Source organism: Entelurus aequoreus, linkage group LG10, assembly GCF_033978785.1.
Source record: "Entelurus aequoreus isolate RoL-2023_Sb linkage group LG10, RoL_Eaeq_v1.1, whole genome shotgun sequence".
NCBI classification, from domain to species: domain Eukaryota; kingdom Metazoa; phylum Chordata; class Actinopteri; order Syngnathiformes; family Syngnathidae; genus Entelurus; species Entelurus aequoreus.
The window spans coordinates 77,616,918-77,643,368 of NC_084740.1; the positions used below are offsets into that span (position 1 = coordinate 77,616,918).

A 26,451-nucleotide genomic window follows, 5' to 3' on the forward strand; every position below is an offset into this window, starting at 1 on the left:
GCGCCGCGGCCACACCAACCAAGAGCCCACACCCATACGACCCTCCACGTGCAAGACCGAATCCACCCAAAAAAAGTCAGGATACTTCAAAATAAAATATAACACCCTGTCTAGTTCATAATATAGCGCATACAACATCACACTATTACATAAACATGATCATGTTAAGGGAAGAATGTAATAGAAAATATCAATACAAAGTGTCAAGACAGAATAAACTCTAAGCTGCTGCAGCAACAGAGATACAGTCTTTAAGATATATAGATATATAATGTATTCATACATTGTTTATGTAGGATATACGCATGTGTATATAACCTAATCATATTGTGTTCTTCAATTTAAAAATAGCTGACCGTTTTTTTCCCCTTCTCTGGGATTATATTCCCAGTTTTGATCTCGGGACGTCTGGTCACTGTATAGGCATATAAGAATATTCTAATTACTGTTAAGCAAACTATGAACAATAAAACATGTGTCCTTTATCATAACTACTAGTATGACAAAAAAGCGCGTGAAAATCAGTGGTATTCAGTGAGGTAAAATGAATGAAATGCGCTGACAGTTCATTGCTCCTGCAAAAATGAATTGCACTGAGTGGAGCGGATCACCACTCCCAAGATGGCGGCCCCACGTCTCGTCAGCGCCAGTAGGCATTAGCGCGCCATGTTGCGTCTACTTAGAATATGTCTATGGTGTTGGACTGTCTCCCAGTGAGAATTAGGTCAACTCCAGCCGAGGCGCCTCGGTGGTCGCGGCGTTAGATCTATTAACTCCCAGGACTTGCGTGTTTGTTTGTCATGCTCACCGACCGACCAACGACCCAACTGTTCTCCGATGCGCGATATTTTGCTGGGCCGAATGATCTTCCACAGGTCGTGGCCCCGGGTGAAGCTCACCTCGGCTGTGGGATTTAGCTGCTAGCAAGCTAACTGAGTGTCAACAAGGTAGGTTTGTGGCCTTCTACACATTGAACTATTACAAATACAAACTATTTACTACAGACATTACATTTGTATCTTCTTAAGTGGTCAATATTCACATTATGCCTCTGGTTGACTAAGAAGCGACTGAGCAATATTGTCACAATATTAGCTCACGTAACCGTTTATGTCATCGTCAGTATGTTTCCAATACGTTTGTTTGCCTAATATTGTCTATAATTGACAATATTTGAAGTTTACGTATTTGTTTATGAAGCTAGGGTTAGTTAGGGTTAGCCAGCGAGTCTGAAGGGCTCGCGAACTTTCCCAGCTACTTTTTAAATGAATGTGTGCAGTATTATTCTACTTGTTGTCCAATTATTTCAAACACACAATTTATTGCTTAAAGACTCAAATGCAACAGATTCAAAAACTGCTTATGCTAACCGACCAAAACATTAGGTTGAATGTATTAATGGAGAAGCCCTTGAGATGCAAAGACATTTAAAATGAACACAATACAGTACAACACAAGACAAGTTACACAACAAACAATTACAGACTATCATTCTTTTTTTAATCTTTTTTTTTGTCCTGTCCATCTACTCAGGCAAATCATACAGTTGATGTAGATGCCCATATCGGCTGTTCACATTTACTTTCCAAAAGAGAAGTGTAGGATACTTCTCTGGTTGCCTTATTTGTATTTGACTTTATTCAATGTATTTATATTATCATTTGGTGCAGCCGGGCCGGAGTAGGATGGGATAGAAAGAAAAGAAAAAGGAAGACAGAGGGGGACAAGAGGGGGATGAGTCAGAGACAAAAAAAAACAGCAAACACAACAATAACAACAACAATAGAGCAACATCAGCAAATAGGACATGTACAAATATGATGGTAAAAGTGATAGCAAAGAAGCAGTTAGTGAAATAAATAATAATACAGAAATGACAATGAACATTATTACACTACAAATGTAGCAATACAAATACCAATAGAAATAGGAACTATTGATAATGAACAATACCAATAATTTACCTCTATTATCAACAATACACTTGTTCAAATGCAACAATACATATACGTTCCGATAACTAGAATGCAGAAAAATGGAGAGGAAGAAAGAGAAGCAACCTATATTAACCTTGTAGATTGTTATAGTAACTATAGGTTAAGATTACAGATTATCATTCAAGACAATTTTGCTCAGATACCTCTCAGCCCACACAACTCTCTCAGAATGTATATATTTACAATAGAATAACATATAATGCAGTAAAATAAATATAATATCTATCCATCCATCCATTTTCTACCGCTTGTCCCTTTTGGGGTCGTTGGAGCCTATCTCAGCTGCATTCGGGCAGAAGTATATTATTATTAAATTAAATTCCAACCAAGGGCATACTACATACAATGGCATTCAGTTTTAAGATAAACAAAAAGAGACATTTTGAAGGGACCAATGGTTGATAAAGACCCCAGAGAGACAGGCAGATGATTCCAGTCAAAGGGGGCTCTAAAAGGAAAGGACCTCCGGTCCAGCGATTTACGCACAGTAGGGACAGTAAATGTAGGATATTGAGTGTCTTAGAGCAGTGTTTTTCAACCTTTCGGCTTGGTTTTCATAATTTCTTGCAGCACTGAACTTCGAGTTGAGTGAGAGTGAATGCAATGTTTTTGTCGTGTTTCAGATGAAGCGGACGAAAGGCGCCAAGAAGGACAGCAACGACTCCTCCAGCAAGAGCCCGCCCGAGGCTCGCAAGAAGATCCGGAAGGAGTCGATTGCGGTGTCTGAGGCCGGCGCCTCGCCAGATTTCAACTGGGCTCGCCTGCCCCAGGAGCTCATCCTCCACATCTTTCAGTACCTAACACTGCTGGACCGGGCCTACGCCTCTCAGGTGTGCCGTGGGTGGAACCAAGCCTTCCACATGCCTGAGCTGTGGAGATGCTTCGAGTTTGAGCTCAACCAGCCCGCCAGCTCCTACCTGAAGGCCACGCATCCGGACCTTATCAAGCAGATCATCAAGAGGCACTCTAACCATCTGCAGTATGTTAGCTTCAAGGTGGGAGCACCTCTGTTGAAACATGTTCACAGGGCTTTAAACCATTTTTAACAATCTCCTTTTTATGTCATCTCACCAGGTGGACAGCAGCACTGAGTCTGCAGAGGCTGCCTGTGACATTCTTTCACAGTTGGTGAACTGCTCATTAAAGACCTTGGGGCTCATCTCAACAGCCAGGCCCAGTTTCATGGAGGTTTCAAAGGTATTACTAACACTGTCGACTAGCTATCCAGTTTGGAAGCATTCTGTTTCATCGTTCACAATTGCAAGATGTTGCGGCAATGCTTCGTATGAATCAATCAATCAATCAATCAATGTTTATTTATATAGCCCTAAATCACAAGTGTCTCAAAGGGCTGTACAAGCCACAACGACATCCTCGGTACAGAGCCCACATACGGGCAAGGAAAAACTCACCCCAGTGGGACGTCGGTGAATGACTATGAGAAACCTTGGAGAGGACCGCATATGTGGGTAACCCCCCCCCTCTAGGGGAGACCGAAAGCAACGGATGTCGAGTGGGTCTGACATAACATTGTGAAAGTCCAGTCCACAGTGGATCCAACACATCAGCGGGAGTCCAGTCCACAGCGGGGCCAACAGGAAACCATCCCGAGCGGAGACGGGTCAGCAGCGCAGAGATGTCCCCAACCGATGCACAGGCTAGTGGTCCACCCGGGGTCCCGGCTCTGGACAGCCAGCACTTCATCCATGGCCACCGGACCTATGCAACTCCCCCTCGCAAGGGACAGGGGAGAAGAGGAGAGAAGAAAAGAAACGGCAGATCAACTGGTCTAAAAAAGGGGGGGTCTATTTAAAGGCTAGATTATACAAATGAGTTTTAAGATGGGACTTAAATGCTTCTACTGAGGTAGCATCTCTAACTGTTACCGGGAGGGCATTCCAGAGTACTGGAGCCCGAATAGAAAACGCTCTATAGCCCGCAGACTTTTTTTTGGCTCTGGGAATCACTAATAAGCCGGAGTTCTTTGAACGCAGATTTCTTGTCGGGACATATGGTACAATACAATCGGCGAGATAGGCTGGAGCTAAACCGTGTAATATTTTATACGTAAGTAGTAAAACCTTAAAGTCGCATCTTAAGTGCACAGGAAGCCAGTGCAAGTGAGCCAGTATAGGTATATATATATATGTATATAAAGGTATATACAGTATAGGCGTAATATGATCAAACTTTCTTGTTTTTGTCAAAAGCCTTGCAGCCGCATTTTGTACCAACTGTAATCTTTTAATGCTAGACATAGGGAGGCCCGAAAATAATACGTTACAGTAATCGAGACGAGACGTAACGAACGCATGAATAATGATCTCAGCGTCGCTAGTGGACAAGATGGAACGAATTTTAGCGATATTACGGAGATGAAAGAAGGCCGTTTTAGTAACACTCTTAATGTGTGACTCAAACGAGAGAGTTGGGTCGAAGATAATACCCAGATTCTTTACCGAGTCTCCTTGTTTAATTGTTTGGTTGTCAAACGTTAAGGTGGTATTATTAAATAGATGTTGGTGTCTAGCAGGACCGATAATCAGCATTTCCGTTTTCTTAGCGTTGAGTTGCAAAAAGTTAGCGGACATCCATTGTTTAATTTCATTAAGACACGCCTCCAGCTGACTACAGTCCGGCGTGTTGGTCAGCTTTAGGGGCATGTAGAGTTGAGTGTCATCAGCATAACAGTGAAAGCTAACACCGTACTTGCGTATGATGTCACCCAGCGGCAGCATGTAAATACTAAAGAGTGCAGGGCCAAGAACCGAACCCTGGGGAACTCCGCACGTTACCTTGACATAGTCCGAGGTCACATTGTTATGGGAGACGCACTGCATCCTGTCAGTAAGATAAGAGTTAAACCAAGACAAGGCTAAGTCTGACATACCAATACGTGTTTTGATACGCTGTAATAAAATATTATGATCGACGGTATCGAAAGCGGCGCTAAGATCAAGAAGCAGCAACATAGATGACTCATCAGAATCCATCGTTAGCAATAGGTCATTAGTCATTTTTGCGAGGGCTGTCTCCGTAGAGTGATTTGCCCTGAAACCGGATTGAAAAGGTTCACAGAGATTGTTAGTCACTAAGTGTTCATTTAGCTGCTGTGCAACAGTTTTTTCGAGAATTTTGGAAATAAACGGAAGGTGGGAGACCGGTCGGTAGTTTACCATGAGGTCAGGATCGAGGTTAGGTCTTTTGAGCAGAGGATGAATAACCGCTTTTTTGAATGCTAGGGGAACAGTGCCGGAGGAAAGTGATACGTTTATAATATTTAACACTGATGGACCTAATAATACAAACAGTTCCTTGATAAGTTTCCCAGGAAGTGGGTCAAGTAAACATGTTGTTTGTTTTATCCCACTTACACGCTGTAATAATTCCTCTAATGTTATTTCATCAAAAATAGAGAGACTATTTTGGAGGGCAGTGTCCGTCGTATATACAGTCGTATTTGTGTTAATAGAGCCCAGTTGTAGCTGGGATGCGTTGTCTTTAATCTCCTTTCTAATGAGTTCAATTTTCTTATTAAAGAAATTCATAAAATCATCTGCCGAGTGGGTGGAGCTACTGGGAGGAGTCCCTTGTTGGGTTAGCGATGCTACTGTACTAAACAGAAATTTAGGATCGTTTTTGTTGAGGCGGATGAGATTTGAGTAGTATTTAGCTTTAGCTAAGGTAAGCATGCGTTTATAAGTTATTAAACTATCACTCCATGCTTGATGGAAAACCTCAAGTTTAGTCGCGCGCCATTTGCGTTCCAGTTTTCTACATGATAATTTATGAGCTCTAATTTCTTCTGTAAACCATGGGGTGCGCCTTTTAGGGGCCCTTTTTTGCTTTAGCGGTGCTATACTATCAATAATTTTGCGCAAGGCATCGTCAAAGTTGTTAGTGAGTTTATCAATAGAGCCGACATAATTTGGGAATGGTGCTATTACCGAAGGCAGTAGGTCAGCAAGAGTCATCGTTGTGGCAGCATTAATGTTGCGGCCGCTATAGCAGTTATTATTATTATTAGCTTGTTGACAAAGAGTCAAAACTTCAAATTTTATAAGGTAATGATCGGACATTACTTTAGTATATGGAAGTATCATAACTTTGGAGGTGGTGACACCCCTGACAAGCACTAGATCTATTGTATTACCGTTGCGATGCGTGGGTTCATGTATTATTTGTGTAAGACCACAGCTATCAATTATGGTTTGGAGCGCCACGCACTGAGGGTCCGATGGGGTATTCATATGGATATTAAAGTCCCCCATTATGATTATATTGTCGGCGTGCGTCACTAGATCAGCAACGAACTCTGAGAATTCACTGATAAAGTCCGAATAGGGCCCAGGGGGGCGGTAGATAACAGCCAGGTCGAGAGGTAGCGGTGTGACAGACCTCATAGTAAGCACCTCAAACGATTTATATTTATTATTTAGGTTAGGGGTAAGGTTGAAATTTTCATTGTATATTAGTGCGACACCCCCTCCCCTTTTAAGAGGGCGGGCAACATGCGCATTCGTATACCTAACCAACGTTCTCTAGTTGCGTACAAAGAATATTAATCGTCACTAGGGATGGGAATTGGCAAGATTTTCCGGTTTCCAATTCTTTCTTTCGATTCTGTTTAACAATTTGGTTCCTTAAAAAAAAAAAGAGAAAAAAGGGTGCATTAGACTCAATTTAGTTTAGTTTAGAGGTAACATGACCTTAGAAAGCCTACAGTGAGGCCACATACTGTATGTAGCATAGGAGGGGGAAAAATACTTTTTAGAAAATAAATTAATATTCTTCTGTAGACTTTAACAAAATAAATCATGTGTAAATGACACAAGAATGTAACATTTAGTAATGTGATATTGCCTTATTACCGTACTTTTCGGAGTATAAGTCGCTCCGGAGTATAAGTCGCACCGGCCGAAAATGCGTAACAAAGAAGGAAAAAAACATATATAAGTCGCACTGTAGTATAAGTCGCATTTTTGGGAGAAATGTATTTGATAAAAGCCAACACCAGGAATAGACATTTGAAAGGCAATTTAAAATAAATCAAGAATAGTGAACAACAGGCTGAATAAGTGTACGTTATATGAGGCATAAATAACCAACTGAGAAGGTGCCTGGTATGTTAACGTAACATATTATGGTAAGAGTCATTCAAATAACTATAACATATAGAACATGCTATACGTTTACCAAACAATCTGTCACTCCTAATCGCTAAATCCCATGAAATCTTATACGTCTAGTCTCTTACGTGAATGAGATCAATAATATTATTTGATATTTTACGCTAATGTGTTAATCATTTCACACATAAGTCGCTCCTGAGTATAAGTCGCACCCCCGGCCAAACTATGAAAAAAACTGCGACTTATAGTCCGAAAAATACGGTACATGCAAAATGAGATATGGCTTACAGTTTATTAAAACTTTCATTTAAAAATCTCAGAAAATGTGGGGTTTCAAAAAGTGTAAGCCAAGATCATCAAAATGATAATAAAGGCTTGACATACCTCACTTTGCAGGTAATGAGTTAATATCACATATTAGTTTCACATTTGAAGTTGATTGTTGACATGAATGGACTTTTACGCGACCATACTCTAATTTTACGAGTTGCAACTGTATAATATAATGACTGAGGGAAAATCTGGTGGAAGGAAAACATGCAACTTTTCTCTGACTACAATTAAACATTCACCTACTGGAAATTAAGAGTGTCTACTGGAGCAAATAGACCACCAACTTCGTCGCTGCTCGGTGACATTCGTCTAGCAGCAGACATGAACTGAACTGGAGTGGGAACTGCCCGCCTCGGAGCCAATCAGAATCTGTTTCTCGTCATGCTCATCTAAATGAGAAGGTTCCGTTTCATTTGAAGAAATAATAGCGTTAACATGGTAGGCGGTGAGTTAGTACCTGTTGTATTCAGATGACGTGCTGGCGTTATTGCTACTGGGATGAGATCGGAGTGGTTCAAAAACACGACTTTCATTTATAATTGTTGCATGCTGTGTGTTCAAATATTTCAGCATATTGTATGTCCTCCTTGATGAAATAGCAGCCCTACAATTATTACAAGTAGCGCGGTTGTTTTTGTAAAATGTTAGTGTATGTTCCGACCAGGCATGGCCATTTTGTGATTTGACGTCACACGCAGTACGCACGTTGCGTAATGACGTCATCCCCACCCGGAAGAATCGATAAGAGAATCGCTTGACAAAATGCCAAGCTATTCCAAGGAAATCATACACTGATTTGTTTTCGATTCCCATCCCTAACCTTCACTTTTTCTTCCTTCCGTCCAGTCTCACTTCATCTCTGCTCTGACGGTGGTCTTCGTCAACTCCAAGTCGCTGTCGTCGCTGAAGATCGACGACACGCCGGTGGACGACCCCTCGCTGAAGGTGCTGGTGGCCAACAACAGCGACACGCTTAAACTGCTCAAGATGAGCAGCTGCCCTCATGTCTCGCCAGCAGGTACGTGATGGCGTAGAAAACACTGAAGCAGAAAAATCCTAAAGAATTTGCCCCATTAAAACTGTGAACTGACAAGCTGGCATTTTTTATCGCCTTTTTACAGAACTCAGCTAAGCAGAATATTTGCCGCTACGCTGTGTGCTTTCATATGATGTAATTGGATGTTAATGACGTAAGTGTCTAGTCTGATATAGTGTAACGGTAATAGCTTTCAGCACAGCAAAGCAGGAGAAGTGAATGTTTAAGGGGGCTGTACTTTTTTGGAATGTTGCCTATTCTTCACATTTGTTATGAGAGACATGAATACGGATGGATTTTTTAAAATTCATTCTAAATTTGATCAAAAGTCCACTTACAATGGACCCTATGGGCGCTGTTCAATTGTGTCTAAAGAGCCCCTAAAAACATCCAAACACTTCCATTATGGTTTTATATACATGATGTAAGTATATAAGTAATGTAGTAACAGGCACATTTATAATAACATTTAACATTTACGTATTTTGATCAGTTTAGGCATACGCGGCGTATTGATTGAAAAAAACGCATCACGTTTGCTTTTTTTCCCCTTTATCACTGATTTCTGCTCACTGCAGACTTTATGAGAGACAACAAACATAATAAAACTGTATAAGGTCTACTGTCTAATAGGATGCCGACTGCTGGGATGTTCAAATATTCCCAGTCTCATAATTATTGTGAAGAAATGGGGTGGAGGGGAACAAGCGCTTTTTGTGTCGTTCTTGCCAGTTCCAGGTCATACATGGCGGTCAAAGTGTCCCAACTTGTTGATTTATATTCTCAGCCATCTACTTTCCAGGTGAGATGCGTGATTTACATTTAAAAATGATCAACAATAAACTTACGGGGAGCAGGGAAGCGAAGAAACAGCAGACCACTCGATGTAAACAGGGACAAACGGAAGTTTGTCTGCGTTAGTCCTTATAATAACAATATCACTAATACTTGGTTAATATTTAAGTCACAACGTGTAAATTGAGTATTGTTGGCGCTTTTTGAATGGTTATTTATCAGATTTTATGGGCGCAATAGCTCAGCTCCCATTGGCTCCGCTGTAAGCTGACTTTTATTTACGTTTATTTAATATTTAGAATGCATTAAAAAAAAATTCCATCCCTCATGTTTTTCATAATAATTGTGAACGATAGGCAAAATTCCAGAAAAAGTGCAGTTCCCCTTCAAAGGGGTCATATCATGATTTATTTTGTACATTTAAAACACTTACTTGTGGTCTACACAACATGTAATGATGGTTCTTTGGTCAACATTTTGCATGGATGATGTTTTACAGACCGTTTTCAAGCCCCTTTCTGACCGCCTCTTTAGGATGGGCCTTATTTACTGCCTCCACTTCGACTGCGTCTTCTCCCCGCCCACTTTATTGCAGTTTTTAGCGCTTCCATATGGAGTCTACTGACCAGTATAAGTGAGAGATGTACACTAATTTGTATTATAAATGGCAACAGTGGAGGATGCATGTCCATGTACGACCCAGTCTGCCCCACAACAGGAGGAAAGCGAAAAAGAAGAAGCTATTGATTACAGCCGGAGCTGGAAGCCACGCCCCCTCCAGCTCCATGCGGACCTGAGTGAGGACAGCCTTTTTTCACGTCCGCTTTCCCACGATATAAACAGCGTGCCTGCCCAATCACGTTATTCCATACGAGGCGTCCGGCATACCTCCGATGAGCATGGTGCAGATGGAGAAGATCTTCTCGGCGTCCGTGTTGGCGCACACGTTGCCAAAGCCGACGCTGGTCAGGCTGCTGAGGGTGAAGTAGAGGGCGGCGATATACGAGCTCCGCACCCACGGGCCGCCGACCGTGTTGTTGAAGTAGGGCATCTCCAGGCGTTTGCCCAGCTCATGGAGCCATCCTCGGGGAAGAGAGGGGAGGACAACAGGGTGACAAGAACTAAATCATCCAGACTAGAGATAAATTGTATTATTATGTTTATCTTACCTAAAAATAAATATATTTATTAATTTATTTAAAAAAAACTAAATACATTTTTACTATATTTTGCTAAAAACATCAAAATTAATTGTATTTTTATTTGTATTTTTTCTGACTCCTTATTACATCCAGCCATAGAATTATACATTAAAATAAACATATTTGAAATAATAAATTTTAAATGATCATAATAATTCATTTAAAATGACCATATTTAATTATTAAAACAATTGCTTGTTTATCAACAACTTTAGCATTTTATTCATTACATTTTGAAGCTCTCAGAAGCCAAGTTATGTTGTATTCCTTAATATTTATTTATGCAAGTTTGAAATATCAATTATCTAAACACAGACTTGTTTGCATATTTTCAGGATGTATATATATTATATATGAAATACTTGACTTGGTGAATTCTAGCTGTAAATATACTCCTCCCCTCTTAACCACGCCCCCCACCTCCCGAAATCGGAGGTCTCAAGGTTGGCAAGTATGGGGAGGAAGCCGGAGTACCACGCAGTCCAGGGAGAACATGCAAACTTCACACAGAAAGACCCCGAGCCCGGGGATCAAACCCAGGACCTTCGTATTGTGAGGCACATGCACTAACCCCTGTATCACCGTGCTGCCCCTAAAAGCTATATCGCTTTGCTAAATGTATGTCTTCTGTATCATATATCATCTACATCAGTCTTCTCAGGTTTTTATTAAGGATTGTCGCAGCCGAAAATGCTTGATTTAGCAGTAGTTTTTTTTATAGCCTCAGCCAAATTATGCACTTAAGTGTATTGGTTTTTGAAATTCAAAGTGGAAAATACTTCAAAGAAGCAATTTGGTGTGTTTTCAGGCATCATGTGTGTGGCCGATCAATGTCACGGCCTGAGAGAGCTGGCGTTGAACTACCACCTTCTGAGCGACGAGCTGCTGCTCGCCCTCTCCTCGGAGAAGCACGTACACCTAGAGCATCTGCGCATCGACGTGGTGAGCGAGAACCTGGGCCAGCACTTTCACACCATCAAGAAGAGCAGCTGGGACGCCATGGTGCGCCACTCGCCCAAGTTCAACCTGGTCATGTACTTCTTCCTCTACGAGGACGAGTTCGGGCCCTTTTTCAACGAGGAGATCCCCGTCACGCATCTTTACTTCGGCCGCTCCGTCAGCAAGGAGGTGCTTGGTCGGGTGGGCCTCTACTGCCCCCGCCTGGTGGAACTGGTAGTGTGCGCCAACGGTTTGCGCCCCCTGGATGAGGAGCTGATCCGCATCGCCAAGCACTGCACCCAATTGTCGGCCATCGGCCTGGGCGAGTGTGAGGTCTCCTGCAGCGCCTTCGTGGAATTTGTCAAAATGTGCGGCCGCCGCCTCTCACAGCTCTCCATCATGGAGGAAGTGCTCATCCCGGATCACAAGTACTCCCCGGACGAAATCCACTGGGAGGTGTCCAAGCACCTGGGCCGGGTTTGGTTTCCGGACATGATGCCCACCTGGTAAAAGAATGACTCGAGTGTGGAACTCCTGTGGAGTGAAGTGCAGGAACTATAACGCAGATTCCAAAGTCACGGAAGCACTAAATCTCAGATGGTTGTCTTGAATACGAGAAACCTGCTGTGCCTCATCAAACATGGAACTCATCGGGCTTCTTCCCTCGACGAAACTTTTTTATAAAGGAGTATAGCTAGTGATGACTCAGCACATCGTTTGTTGCACTACCACTTCAATTGCAGCTCTGCAGCACAATATGGAGACGCGGTTTTTCAAACGATGAAGCCTGGATTATGCTTTAAATTGACATCATCTCAATCCGTTTATAGCTCGTTGTGGGGAGTAAGCAGTTGGCGTGCAATTCTTCGCCGGAGCACTGGTGGTCAGTGTTTTACAGAGCGTCAACTTAGTGAGTAATCGTTATTCTCGTCGGCCATTTATTGTGTTTTCTGGACTATAGAGTGCTCCGGTATATAAGCCACACCCACTAAATTTGGAAGAAAACAATATTTTTCCACATATTAGCCGCATCGGACTATAAACCGTAGATTATGTTGTGAAATTAGTTATTTACACCGAAGGATTTTTTAAATGTTAATTACATACCTTAATTGTTTCTACGGGAGTAAAACAACTAATTTTCACATAAACTGCGGAAGCTCGCTCTCCAATCAGCTGAACAGACTTAACTCCAAAGTAACATTTTGGGGAATTTAATGGGGAATTTTTGAAACTGAAACAATACAAAAAGAATGCCACTGTAAGTTAATAATACTAACACAGACACTTGCAAACGACACTAGCTTGATTAGATTACAATAGCGTGTAAAAATAAGCACAAAAACTGTACTATTAAACATGTGACTGTTTAGTACATATGAATTGTTTTAGTTATGTTACTGTTACTATAATATATTATAATACAGAATGCCCGAAGTGCGGCCCGTGGGCCAAATTTGGTTCGTCGTGTCACTTTGTTTGGCCCGCAAAACAAACCAAATCTAGTACATATTCATACTAACCTCTTTCAAGATGAACAATCCTTGGCGGCATGTCCGCAAGGCTATACTGTAAAAAGTCAATAGATTTCACTGTATAAACGTGGCAGCGCAGTTGCCAGAAATATACCGTACCATTTTTACTTTTATAGCAATGCACTGTAAAAACAGGGCTCTTAAGTTTTATAGTAAAAATGTAGCAGCTCAGTGGCCAGAATTTTGCAGTAAAATAACAGTGGTACTGTTTTTCCAATTTACAGTAATGCACTGTAAAAAAAAAAGGCATCTTAGTCAGTCACCAGAATTTTACGTAAAAAAAAAAACAGTGGCACAGTTTTTCAATGCACAGTAATTTGGTGTGAAACATTCTGGCGACTGAGGAGCGAGGTTCTTTTTAACAGGCTAACTAGTTGCCATTTATTGAACCTGACAATCTCTACTACTGTTGTGAAGCTAAACTCTCACTTGTGGTGCTGTTGCATGGTAAGAATCGCACAAAAAGTGGAGACTTTCAACCCGCAGCACCTGCAGTAAGCAAACTCGTCCAACAGATGGCGCCATAGCACAATTACACACCTTTTCAGTCTGCGGGTGTTCCTACTATTAAGGTTGTTGTATACAAAACATTATGGCCATTAGTGAAGACAAATTCATAGATTAGCAGCACCTTTGTATAAGTTTGTAGTTTAGCTTTGTTTGTCGCAAGTAAACAATGGCAGTTACATTACGAAGCTGGAATTCATCAATGTTGCTGTTATCGCTAACGGGGTTCCCCAATCATTTGTGCACTCTCTGAACGAGTTGTAAACACATGGGAAATAATGTCCTACAATCTGACCCATAAGGCCTCTTGTGGGGAGAGTACGGCAAGCTACACAGGACAGTTTGGATGGGGAGGAACGAGCCATGACGCAAGAGCATAATCCAGGCTTCAGGCGGAAGGAAGTGTTTGGATCTTGATGCCATAACTACAAACATGGCCGTCGGAGATGTAAGTAAATAGAAATATATATATGTATATATATGTATGGATATGTGTGTGTGTGTGTGTCATGTTAAAGTGTACGGTGTTATTCCACGGTATGAACATCTTCAATTTGCTTGATTTTTTTCCCGTGCAAAAGTGCGTCGGCTTTACAGACGAAGGCCGTTTGCACGATGTTTGTAGTACAGGCAGATATTCCCCGCGCACCTTATGTCAATACCAAATGGTAATTAGAGATGTCCAATAATATCGGCCTGCCGATATATGCGTTAAAATGTAATATCGGAAATGATCGGTATCGGTTTTCTTATCGGTATCGGTTTTTTTTGTTTTTTTGTTTTTAAAAAAAAATTTAATCCACATAAAAAACACAAGATACACTTACAATTAGTGCACCAAGCCAAAAAACCTCCCTCCCCCTTTTACACTCATTCACACAAAAGGGTTGTTTCTTTCTGTTATTAATATTCTGCTTCCTACATTATATATCAATATATATCAATACAGTCTGCAAGGGATACAGTCCGTAAGCACACATGATTGTGCGTGCTGCTGCTCCACTAATAGTACTAACCTTTAACACTTCATTTGACTCATTTTCATTCATTACTAGTTTCTGTGTAACTGTTTTTATATTGTTGTACTTTCTTTTTATTCAAGAAAATGTTTTTAATTTATTTATGTTATTTTACAATTTTTTTAAAAAAGTACCTTATCTTCACCATACCTGGTTGTCCAAATTAGGCATAATAATGTGTTAATTCCACAACTGCATATATCGGTTGATATCGGTATCGGTTGATATCGGTATCTGTAATTAAAGAGTTGGACAATATCGGATATCGGCAAAAAGCCATTATCGGACATCCCTAATGGTAATTCCTCTTGAAGCAATCCGATAAATGTATAGAAATCTATGACGTAATTAGCGAGATTGTTTTTAATTAGCCAAGTCGCTTGCGATGCACAAACTTCGCCCGCACTTTCGGGACCCTCAGGTGCATTTTTGTTTCAAGTTTTTTTTTTAAATGATCTGTGCATGCTGCTTTTTGTCTCATCACGTCTGAAAACACGATAGTCAATAAATCAATTAATTGAATGATAAATAAAAAGGAACCCGATAACTTTGCCCTGTTTGGTTGATCATGTTTGTTTTCTTCGTCGCCTCCAATCAGAGTGCAAGAGGGTTCGCTCTGTGCTTTTTTTCTTTGGCTGTCACTTGTAATCAAGGTACAAGAGGGTTGGTTCTTTCCTTGAAAAATGCAACCAGTTGCGTAACAATAGTGGGGTCTATTGAATTACGCAGCCAAGTAAAAAAAAATGCAACTTTTAAGTTTTGGAACAGCAATTTGGATATCAAATAACGCTCCTTCTGTAGAATTGCAATTATAACCTTCTTCATTGAGGTTTACTTTGTCAGTTAGTTTCTAAGCACCAATTTGTGAACTTTTTCACGCTGTATTTGTCTACCTGCTTACTGTGGGTTAATATACAATGTGAACTACCTCACGCTGTAGTTGTCTACGATATTAATATTCCTGCTTTTAAATGGAGATTAAAAGGAGAATGTACAGTATTCATTCAAATGACTTGTGAAGTATGTCCACACGAGGGAGCTGCTGTGTTCCATGGATATTTTGTTCAAGGAATAGTTTAAATGTTTGCGTTTGTGCGATGGGTTGCCGAAATCAATAGAACAGGGTTCACTCTGTGCTTGTTTATTTCGCCTGTCGTTTTCAGTCATTTTGCAGAAGGGTTCACGCTGTGCTTTTTTTTCTTGGATTTACTTAGATTCCTTTCATTGTCATTGTAAATAACATTCAACACCATTCAGTTTAAAGCACAAAGTGAACCCCACATGAAGCACGCACACAAAAACCAACAGTCGCCAAGAAACAAATTCCAAACACACACACATCGCACACGCATGGCCTGAGAAATATGCAGGGATCATAAAATAAGCAATTTCTGTTTTAAAAAGACAGTAAAATATTTAAAAAGACAGTAATATTGTATTCCACAGGCCAGTGTGTAGTGCATTATTTGGTTTGTTGGTGGCTTGAGAATAAAAACTGGTAAGTCTGGTGGTGTGTGTCGCTTCCAACTAGGGTGCAAGAGGGTTCACTCGGCGCTTGCTTTCTTTGTCAGTCTGTCGCGTCCAATTATGGCGCAAGAGGGTTCATTATGTGCATCACTCTCAGAACCAGCATAGAATTAATGGAGTGAATCCTTTCTGACAACCTTTGTCTATGTTGGCGGGACCGGAAACTTCCAGGCACACACGGACAGTCCCTAGTGAGCAAAGTACAAATAATTAGGGGGATAAAATGTCATTGCAAAGCCAAACGTCCATGAGTCATTTTCGTAAAAATGACAGACGATAATGTCGTTTCTCTGCGATAATTTGTTGACAATATATCGTCCAGCAAAATGTGTTAGCGGCCCAGCTGGCGCTCCTGTCGGGGGAAAGAATGGGCAAGTTCACGTGAGTTTGCCTTTGACTTTTTCCTTTCAGAAGGAAGTCTGAAGTTCTTGTGCAAATAAAAACGCTGTTTGATTGCAATGATGTAAAAATGTACTTTTATTATCCTTCCCCTTACGACTCGTGATCAATTCCAAAGGGGAAGCACTTTCATACCCAAGAACCAGATGAAAAGTGATCCAGTTCCTACACTCTCGTGTTAGCAAATGTATCAATTATTAAAAAATAATTTTAATGTGGCATAATTTAACTAAAAACTACTTGAATATTCAAAAGTGTTGTGCTGGCCTTCAGGATATAGCTTTTAACGTGGGTAGGAGATGCCGCCAGCTCGCAGTACTGTCATTTACTGCAATGGATGATATCAGTATTTTTTACAGGATAATGTTAAGCCGATTTAAAATATTGATATCGCAATCAACCCAATCATACATTCTATGCAATATCATATCATCAAATTTCGACACTATTACTGTATATATATCATTATCTTTTTTGTTAGAGTATTGATATGCCAGTATAAAATACTGATATCACAATGGATGATATTGGTATTTTTAATAGGATAATATTGATGAGCCAGTTTCAAATATTTATCGCAATTAACCTAATCACACATTTTGTATAATATTAGGATATCATCAAATTTTGACACTATTATTTTTTCTTTTTTGTTACAGAATTTATGTACCAGTATCAAATATTGATATCGCAATGGATATCAGTATTTTTAATTGGATAATATTTATAATATTTAAAATACTAGTATCGCAATTAACCAATTATACATTTTGTATCATATTAGGATATCATCAAATTTTGACACTGTTGTATCTTTTTTGTTACGGTATTGATATGCCAGAATAAAATACTGATATTGCAATGGATGATATCGATATTTTTAATAGGATAGTGTTGATAAGCCAATTTTAAATATTGCTATCGCAATCAACCTAATCATACATTTGATGTAATATCAGGATATCGTCAAATTTCGACACTATTAGTGTATGTATTGTTACAGTGTTGATATGCCAGTATAAAATACTGATATCACAATGGATGATACTGGTATTTTTAATAGGATAATATTGATGAGCCAGTTTAAAATATTGATATCGCAATTTACCTAATCACACATTTTGTATAATATTAGGATATCATCAAATTTTGAAACTATTATATCATCTTTTTTTGTTACAGTATTGATATACCAGTATAAAGTATTGATATTGCAATGGATATCAGTATTTTTAATAGTATATAAGCCAGTTTAAAATATTGATATCGCAATTAACCAATTATACATTTTGTACAATATTAGGATATCATTAAATTTTGACACTAGTATATCAGTATAGTATAACAATGATATCGCAATGAATTATATTGGCAACTTGAGTGCTAATTGTTAGCTGGCAACTACAGTGCTAATCGCTCGCTGACAAACGGCGCGTTAATTGCTAGCTGGCAACTACAGCCTTAAATGCTAGATTGTGACTAGTCCACTAATCGCTAGATTGTGACTAGTCCACTAATCGCTAGATTGTGACTAGTCCACTAATCGCTAGCTGGCAACTGAAGCGCTACTCCCAAGTGTACTGCGTTATGGTCAATTTGAGTATTTAGTACTGCATTATGGTCAATTTGAGTATTTAGTACTGCATTATGGTCAATTTGAGTATTTAGTACTGCGTTAAGGTCAATTTGAGTATTTAGTACTGCGTTAAGGTCAATTTGAGTATTTAGTACTGCGTTAAGGTAAATTTGAGTATTTAGTACTGCGTTAAGGTAAATTTGAGTATTAAGTACTGCGTTAAGGTAAATTTGAGTATTTAGTACTGCTTTAAGGTACATTTGAGTATTTAGTACTGCATTAAGGTAAATTTCAGTATTTAGTACTGCGTTAAGGTAAATGTGAGTATTTAGTACTGCGTTAAGGTAAATTTGAGTATTTGTACTGTGTTATGGTAATTTGAGTATTTAGTACTGCGTTAAGGTAAATTTGACTATTTAGTACTGCGTGAAGGTAAATTTGAGTATTTAGTACTGTGTTAAGGTACATTTGAGTATTTAGTACTGCGTTAAGGTAAATTTGAGTATTTATTACTGCGTTAAGGTAAATTTGAGTATTTGTACTGTGTTATGGTAATTTGAGTATTTAGTACTGTGTTATGGTCATTTGAGTATTTAGTACTGTGTTATGGTCATTTGAGTATTTAGTACTGCGTTAAGGTAAATTTGAGTATTTAGTACTGCGTTAAGGTAAATTTGAGTATTTAGTACTGCGTTAAGGTAAATTTGAGTATTTAGTACTGCGTTAAAGTAAATGTGAGTATTTAGTACTGCGTTAAGGTAAATTTGAGTATTTGTACTGTGTTATGGTAATTTGAGTATTTGGTACTGTGTTATGGTAAATGTGAGTTTTTGGTACTGTGTTGTGGTAAATGTGAGTATTTAGTACTGCGTTCTGGTAATGTGAGTATTTGGTAGTGCGTTAAGGCAAAGGCACCTCCTGGTAAGTGATGCGTACGTAAGGAGACTTCATGGGCAGCCGCCAGTACTCAAAGTTGTAGTAGAAGTAAAAGTTGTTGTCCAACACCACCTTCTTGAAAGCCTCCATCACGCTGAGCGCCAACTCCGCCATGGACTGGTGCGCTCGGAACGGCCGGTAAAAATCCCGAATGTCCGCCGCCAGGTTCTTGAGCGCCGGCTGGCCGAATATGGCGCTGTCGTTGCCCAGGTAGGCGGGCTCTCCGCTGTACAGGTAGACCTTGGTGTAGTTGGTCTGCGTGCGGCTGCTCAGTTTGGCGCCCAGGCGGGCCAGCGTGCGATACGTGCGCTGCACAAACTGCGAGCAGTCGTAGGACTCGAACCACACGCTGGCGTCGGGGCTCGGGTCGGAGAGCACCGTCCACGTCTCGTAGTAGATCCCCGTGGCGTTGTCGTCCTGGACCCACCTGGCCATCTCGTTAAACTGATGACCTGAAACACATGATTGCCTTTTATTAGTCTGCAATAATTGTACTTTCTTTCAGGTACCGTGTTGCCAAATATTACTAATGCTGTTATTTCGCAACAATATGATATCATTATTGCAATTATGTCTATCACCGTTATTTTCTTATCAGTACTATCAACACTTTATGGTCCAGTATCAACTCATCAAATATGGCAGTCATTTATTTAATGCTATTGTTTCAAATAAAGATATACAAATATGATCTTTTACTGTACAGTACCAATAAACTGCTAATATTGGTATTGTGATTATTTGTTTTAAATGGTATCAAATCAGTCATCGATCTTGTGATATTACTTTTGTTACATAGTAACATTTTGACAGTATCAATTATCACTATGGATAATATTATCTTTTATGATGAAATACTGAGATACTGTATCACTGTTTTTTTTAAAAAAATGGTGCAGTATTGATAAGCCACTTTGAAGTATTGATATCGCAATTAAGCTAATCATACATTTTTGTATAGTATCAGGATATCAACAAATTTCGTCACTATTATATCACCTTTTTTGTTTCAGTATTGATATGCCAGAATAAAATACTGATACCGCAATGGACGATATCGGTATTTTTATAGGATAATGTTGATAAGCCAATTTAATATATTGATATCGCAATCAACCTAATCTTACATTTTATGTAATATCAGAATATCATCAAATTTCGACACTATTAGTGTATGTTTATCATTTTCTTTTTTGTTACAGTATTCATATGCCAGTATAAAATACTGATATCACAATGGATGATATCAGTATTTTTAATAGGATAATATTGATGAGCCAGTTTAAAATATTGATATCACAATTAACCTAATCACACATTTTGTATAATATCAGGATATCATCAAATTTTGAAACTATCACATCATCTTTTTTATTCCAGATTTGATATGCCAGTATAAAGTATTGATATCGCAATGGATATCAGTATTTTTAATTGGATAATATTGATGAGCCAGTTTAAAATATTGACATCGCAATTAACCAATTATACATGTTGTATAATATCAGGATATCATCAAATGTTGACACTAGTATATCATCTTTTTTTCTGACAGTATTGATATCCAAGTATAAAATAATGATATCGCAATGAATGATATTGGTATTTTTATTGGGAAAATATTGATAGGGCAGTTTAAAATATTGATATTGCAATTAACCTAATGATACATTTTGTACAATATTTGGATATCATCAAATTTCGACACTATTATCATCTTTTTTGTTACACTATTGAAATACCTGTATAAAATACTGATATTGCAATGGATGATATCAATATTTTTAATTGGATAAGCCAGTTTAAAATATTGATATCGCAATTAACTAATCACACATTTTGTATAATATTAGGATATTATGAAATCTTGAAACTATGATATCATCTTTTTTGTTACAGAATTGATATACAGGTATAAAATATTGATATCAGTATTTTTGATTAGATAATATCAATAAGCCAGTTTAAAATATTGATATCGCTATTCACCTAATCACACATCCATCCATCCATCCATTTCCTACCGCTTGTCCCTTTTGGGGTCGCTGGAGCCTATCCCAGCTGCATTCGGGCGGAAGGCGGCGTACACCCTGGACAAGTCGCCACCTCATCACAAAATATTGATATCGTAATTAACCTAATCACACATTTAGTATAATATCAGAATTTCAACACTGTTGTATCATCCAATTGGGTTGATTAGGTCTTCAAAGAATGATGTAATGTGGAAGTAAACACAAGTCTGGCTAGAAGAATAAACAATTGCACTATTATATCATCTTTTTTGTTAGAGTATTGATACACCAGTATTAAATATTGATATCGCAATGGATATCTGTATTTTTAATTGGATAATATTTATAAGCCAATTTGAAACATTGATATCGCAATCAACCTAATCATACATGTTGCGTAATATCAGGATGTCGTAAAATGTTGACAATATTATGTCATTATCTTTTTTGTTACAGTACTGATATGCAAGTATATAATATTGATATCCCAATGGATGATATTGGTATTTTTAATAGGATAACATCGATAAGCTAGTTTAAAATATTGATATCACAATGAACCTACTCTTACAATTTGTATAATATCAGGATGTCATAAAATGTTGACAATATTATATCATGTTTTTGTTACAGTGTTGATAAACAAGTATAAAACATTGATATCGCAATGGATGACATTGGTATTTCAACTAGTGGTATCAACCTACCATTTAATATCAATAGTTTCTTTGTGACATGCTGAATCTGTCATAATCAGTGTTTGTGTTGTCGACATCGGGATGCATCCAATACATTTCCGTATCGCGATACCGTAGTAGTGGTCGCGAGGTGGCTACCCGTTAGCGTTCCAAACTGCGATGGAACTTACCGCTGATTTCGGCGACTTTCTCCAGGGTTCCGTTCTTGGACCAATGGGCGTCGTCGATGCCATGGAAGAAGCAGGCGGCTCCCTGGTTGCACCAGAAGGGGGCGTACATGTCGGGTCTGAGGTGGGGGAAGGTGCAGTTGCCCAGCTGGAAGAGTTCGTACCACTCCATGGTGTAGTTGGCACTGGTCTGGGCGCTGCTGAAGCCCACGGCGTCGTGCATGATGTGCTAACAAAACACAAGTTCAGCTATTGGCTAATATCGTTAGCCTCTGTCATTTTGGACTCACCAGATTCCCCAGCAGGTCTCCATATTTGAACTCCCACACTGGAGTCTGCAGGCGATACACCGAAATGACGTCGCTGTCCCTCATGAAGGGAATGCGGCCGTCGCGGTCGCCCGTGGGACAGAACGGGTAGAGAGCCTGGCAGTAAGCGTCCGCGTCAGGACGTCGGTCGTAGCGTCTGCGGAGGACGTGAACACATGAAGATGTGAATGGGTTATACTTCTACAGCTGATTCCTTGCAGACTACTTTGGTGTGCCTGCTCAAAAATGGCCGCCGTTTCTTTAACCGCTTAGATTTAACATGACAAGGTCAATATTGAATATTGACGTCAATAATGAATAAAGCAAAACATGTTGTAGACCAGAGGTGTCAAACGTACGGCCTGAGGGTCGGATCAGGCTCAGGAACAGGTTTTATCCGGCCCGCGGGACGAGTTTGCAAAGTATAAAAATTAACCTGAAATTTTTGAATGAAAGAAACTGCTGTTCTAAATGTGTCCACTGGAGGTCGCAATAGCAATTCTTTGTATCTTTGTAGATGATGCTACATATGTACAAAATAAACCACATGATGTTAGTACATCAGTCCAGGGAAAAAGATCAAACTACATACATTTTTCCTGAGGAAACTCTCCTGAAGGAATCAATAAAGTACTATCTATCTATCTAAATAACATACTGTAATTTTATTTTGATATCATTTTTTTATCTTGATAGATTGAAAATGAACACCAATGATTTGACTGATGAACATTATCACATCATTTATTCAGAAAGTATAAATAAGGACAAATAAAGATGGAATACTATTAACCGCAACATTTAAAGTGTAAAAAAAAAAAAACACCATTATGATTTGTACAATTTCAGAATGTGCTTGTTCTATTTTTAATCAAAGAAAAGAATCTGAAGTTGTCTTTAATTTTAAGTTATCGTGCCGTGATTTTACCAGTCTGGCCCACTTGGGAGTAGATTTTTGGCCCCCATCTAAAATGAGTTTGACACCCCCGTTGTAGACTAAAAATGACTTCATATTGTCTACTGCTCACTAGTGTTACATATCTGAGTTATTGTGCAGAAATATGGGGAAACAACTACAAATGTACACTTCATTCACTAACGGTGTTACAAAAAAGATCAATTAGAATAATAGATCATGCAAACTGCTTCCACAGTGGAGTGTTTTAAGTCTCGTCTTAAGACCCACTTTTATTCTTTGGCTTTTAACACTACGTGAGTTGTGTGGTCTTCTGTCCTCTGTTGTCCTCTGTGGTTAGTTTTTTTTGGGTTTTTTAAAATAAATTTTGATGTCTATTTTACTGTTTGTACATTGGTTTTACCCTTTAAAATCGTTTTTAATCATATTTATTTTTTATATTGTCTCTGTATTGGTTTTCTATTCATTTATTCTTTGTTTTATTCAGTCATTGGTGTAGCATAATATTGTTTTTAATATTGTTTTTAACATGGCTGTGCAGCACTTTGGAAACATTCTTGTTGTGTAAATGTGCTATATAAATAAAGTGGATTGAATGTTGGATATAGAGAACATTATTAAATCACAATTATTAAAACTCAATGATTTGGTGCATGTGCAAACAGCTAAAATGATGTACACAGCAAACTATAACCTGATAGCCAAGAATGTACAACAATTCTTCTCAACAAAAGAGGAGAAAATAACCTTAGAGGAAAATGTCATTTAAAACATTTGTATGCACGTACAACACTTAAAGCCTTTAGCATATCAGTATGTGGAATTAAATGATGGAATGGATTAAGTAAAAAAATAAATAAAACAAAACATCAATATGATTCAGTTTAAGAGACTGTTCCAACTACAAGTGTTCACTAAGTACACACAACAAGAATTATGATGAACATCTTGAACCCTTTTTTTTTCTTTTGAGATACAGAATATTTATGTATTTAATATTTTGTTTACTTACCATAGTAAGTAAACACAATTATTATTTTATTATTTATGTATTCACTGTTCTGTTACAGAGAACAAGGACATGGGATAAAATTGCTATGGTATGAAAAGGGGTAGGATTAAATAAGCTCTGCTTCTTCCTACTCCTTTTCGGACGTGCTGTAATGAAACAATTGGAAATATGTGATGCATTACATTGTATCGTATGCATGTCCCAAATAAACTGAAACTGAAAGGTTTATGTAGTAAACAAACCATAAAGAAAATGATTCATTTTCATATCATTTTTGATAATTAATTATTTATTATGCTCAACTTTTTTTCCTACCTTCGTACACCTTAGTTGCAATACAAGTCTTTGACTCTTTTTTTTCCACAATTTATTTTTTATTTTTTTAAAACAATATAAAGCTTTTTGTCTTGCATTTTTAACTTCATTCTTTCATTACAACACTTTTTTGTCTTGTAAAATGAAGACTATATTTCTGCAATATAAATAACACTTGCCCAAAATAATATTAAACATGCATTATCTAATAACAGTTTCCTCTTTACAATATTATGACTTTGTTCTCTCGTAATTACTTTTTTGTAATGGTAAAAATGTATTCCTTTAAAATATATTTGTATTCCTTATATTATTCAAATTGATGTATAATATAATAAAAACAATACAAAGTTTTTTGTATAAAAATGTAAACTTTATTCTTCCATTGTAACGCTTTTTGTATTGTAAAATGAAGGCTATATTTCTGCAATGTAATAATGTTAACCCCAAAATAATGTTCTAATTTATTATCTAAAAAATAACAGTTTCATCTCTGCAATATTAAAACGTTTTCATTGCAAAATTAATTTTCTTGTAATGGTAAGAATGTTTTACTCTAAAAATATATTTTTTATTACTTGCATCATTCAAATGTGTTGCCTGAAAATCAGTTTTTTTCAAAAGTATGACTTAAGTCTTATTTGAATCGGAAGATGAACAAATGTTATTCTAAACACTGCAAATGTATTCCTTGAAAATAATGAGCATTGCAATTTCCTTCTGGAGAATTTACAGCTTGCTTCCTATTCTGACTTTCTCATAAAATTATGAAAATGTTTCCGATGTACAAATAAAACTGTATTCTCTGAAAATTACACGCCATACTTCTATAATATGACATACAGTACTCCATGAAAATATTCTTCCATTATAACGCTTTTTTGTCTTGTAAAATTAGGACTATATTTCTGCAATATAACAACTTTCCCCCAAAATAATATTACAAATGTATTACCTTAAAAATAACTTCATCATTGCAATATTATGACTTTTTTTCCTCGTAAAATAACCCATTTTGTGACTGTAAGAATGTATTCCTCTAAAATATATATTTTTATTCTTATTCCAATGTATTCCCTGAAAATCTGTTTTTGCAAGACGTATGACTCAATTCTTGCAATATTCTTTTTTTTTTAAATTATTATTATTGGAAGATTACCCCATTTTTTTCTAAACATTACACATTTATTCCCTGACTTTTGTCTTGTAATATTGCATTACTTTATTCTCCATAAAGTAATGCAATTATCACATGTAATTAAAATCCCAAGAATCCCATGAGAATGAATGTGTTTACAAGACAGCCATTGTCTGGTCTGGAGGGAAGTACTCAGTCAGGACTCAGGGTGCACAATAGTAACACATTGTTGTTTAAATTACATTAAAATTAACTATGGAGGAATGAGCTCTCTGAAAAACCACCTCTCACTCCTAAAGGTTCAAGTATAAAACAATACACACCTAAACATGTGAGAACTCCTGGCATGCACAGATATTCTGTCTTAAACCCTATTTTTATTTTAAAAAATGGGCTTTTACTCAGGCTATTTACTTCCGGGTTATGTCACATGACTTGAAATAGTTTGTAGCCACTTGTAAAAGTTCCGTGAAACTTCCTACCTGTAAGGCACCGGCCATGTTTGCTTCTTGACTGCGGTGACGACGTGAAGAAACGCGAGCAAGGAGATGAAGGAGCAGAGACAAATCTCCGTGCAGATCATGTTCGGAGCTCAAAACATCAAAACCAACAAGTCGACGCTTCTCTTCGTGTGACGACGCACTTCCGCATTGCTGGTCACGTGGTTTTGTTGACAGTTTGAACATCACGAGTTTGAAAGCAGCGACAGCAGATTCGCCAAAAAAAACAACAACGTTTAGAGCGAAAACAAAAATTATATTTACCAGATAGACAGTTTTATTCTTAAACCTTAGAATTGTAGATGACAAATCTGCTTAAATATGTGTATGTTCATAAACGACAATGCACATTTTTTGACTGCAATATTTATTATCGCCAGTGAAGGCCGCTGTTGCACAACATGGCAGATTAGCGACCACCGAAGAAGACAGAAAGACCCTCCTCCCAT

The 26,451-nt window shown here is 38.2% G+C and overlaps 2 protein-coding genes across 3 annotated transcripts; one reads left to right on the top strand and one right to left on the bottom strand.

The window, feature by feature from the left end:
• The first annotated feature begins 636 nt into the window (after positions 1 to 636).
• On the top strand, positions 637 to 16,887 carry fbxl3a (F-box and leucine-rich repeat protein 3a). Its single transcript, XM_062061784.1, has 5 exons — positions 637 to 947; positions 2,621 to 2,992; positions 3,072 to 3,194; positions 8,309 to 8,480; positions 11,304 to 16,887. The coding sequence occupies exons 2-5, from the start codon at positions 2,621 to 2,623 to the stop codon at positions 11,942 to 11,944; spliced, it is 1,308 nt and encodes a 435-aa protein (XP_061917768.1). The 5' UTR covers positions 637 to 947; the 3' UTR covers positions 11,945 to 16,887.
• On the bottom strand, positions 16,485 to 26,167 carry cln5 (CLN5 intracellular trafficking protein). Of its 2 annotated transcripts, XR_009827595.1 has the most exons (5): positions 25,985 to 26,167; positions 22,104 to 22,278; positions 21,817 to 22,042; positions 18,842 to 19,385; positions 16,485 to 18,811 (listed from the first exon to the last, which is right to left on the bottom strand). XR_009827595.1 is itself a non-coding variant. In XM_062061785.1 (4 exons), exons 1-4 carry the CDS (start codon positions 26,083 to 26,085, stop codon positions 18,898 to 18,900), a joined length of 990 nt encoding a protein of 329 aa, XP_061917769.1. In that variant the 5' UTR covers positions 26,086 to 26,167; the 3' UTR covers positions 16,485 to 18,897. The 2 variants fall into 2 exon arrangements, 1 of the variants encoding a protein (XP_061917769.1); XM_062061785.1 differs by having other exon boundaries at positions 16,485 to 19,385.
• Between the last annotated feature and the right edge of the window lie 284 nt (positions 26,168 to 26,451).

Bases quoted from the DNA above. Each gene is read 5' to 3' on its own strand.
- fbxl3a (XM_062061784.1), top strand. From the start codon at position 2,621: ATGAAGCGGACGAAAGGCGCCAAGAAGGACAGCAACGACTCCTCCAGC. The intron at 3,195-8,308 runs GTATTACTAACA...CCTTCCGTCCAG, and splicing joins GTTTCATGGAGGTTTCAAAG to TCTCACTTCATCTCTGCTCT. The intron at 8,481-11,303 runs GTACGTGATGGC...GTGTGTTTTCAG, and splicing joins CCCTCATGTCTCGCCAGCAG to GCATCATGTGTGTGGCCGAT.
- cln5 (XM_062061785.1), bottom strand. From the start codon at position 26,085: ATGATCTGCACGGAGATTTGTCTCTGCTCCTTCATCTCCTTGCTCGCG. The intron at 22,043-22,103 runs GTGAGTCCAAAA...GTGTTTTGTTAG, and splicing joins GAGACCTGCTGGGGAATCTG to CACATCATGCACGACGCCGT. The intron at 19,386-21,816 runs GTAAGTTCCATC...CATGTGTTTCAG, and splicing joins GAAAGTCGCCGAAATCAGCG to GTCATCAGTTTAACGAGATG.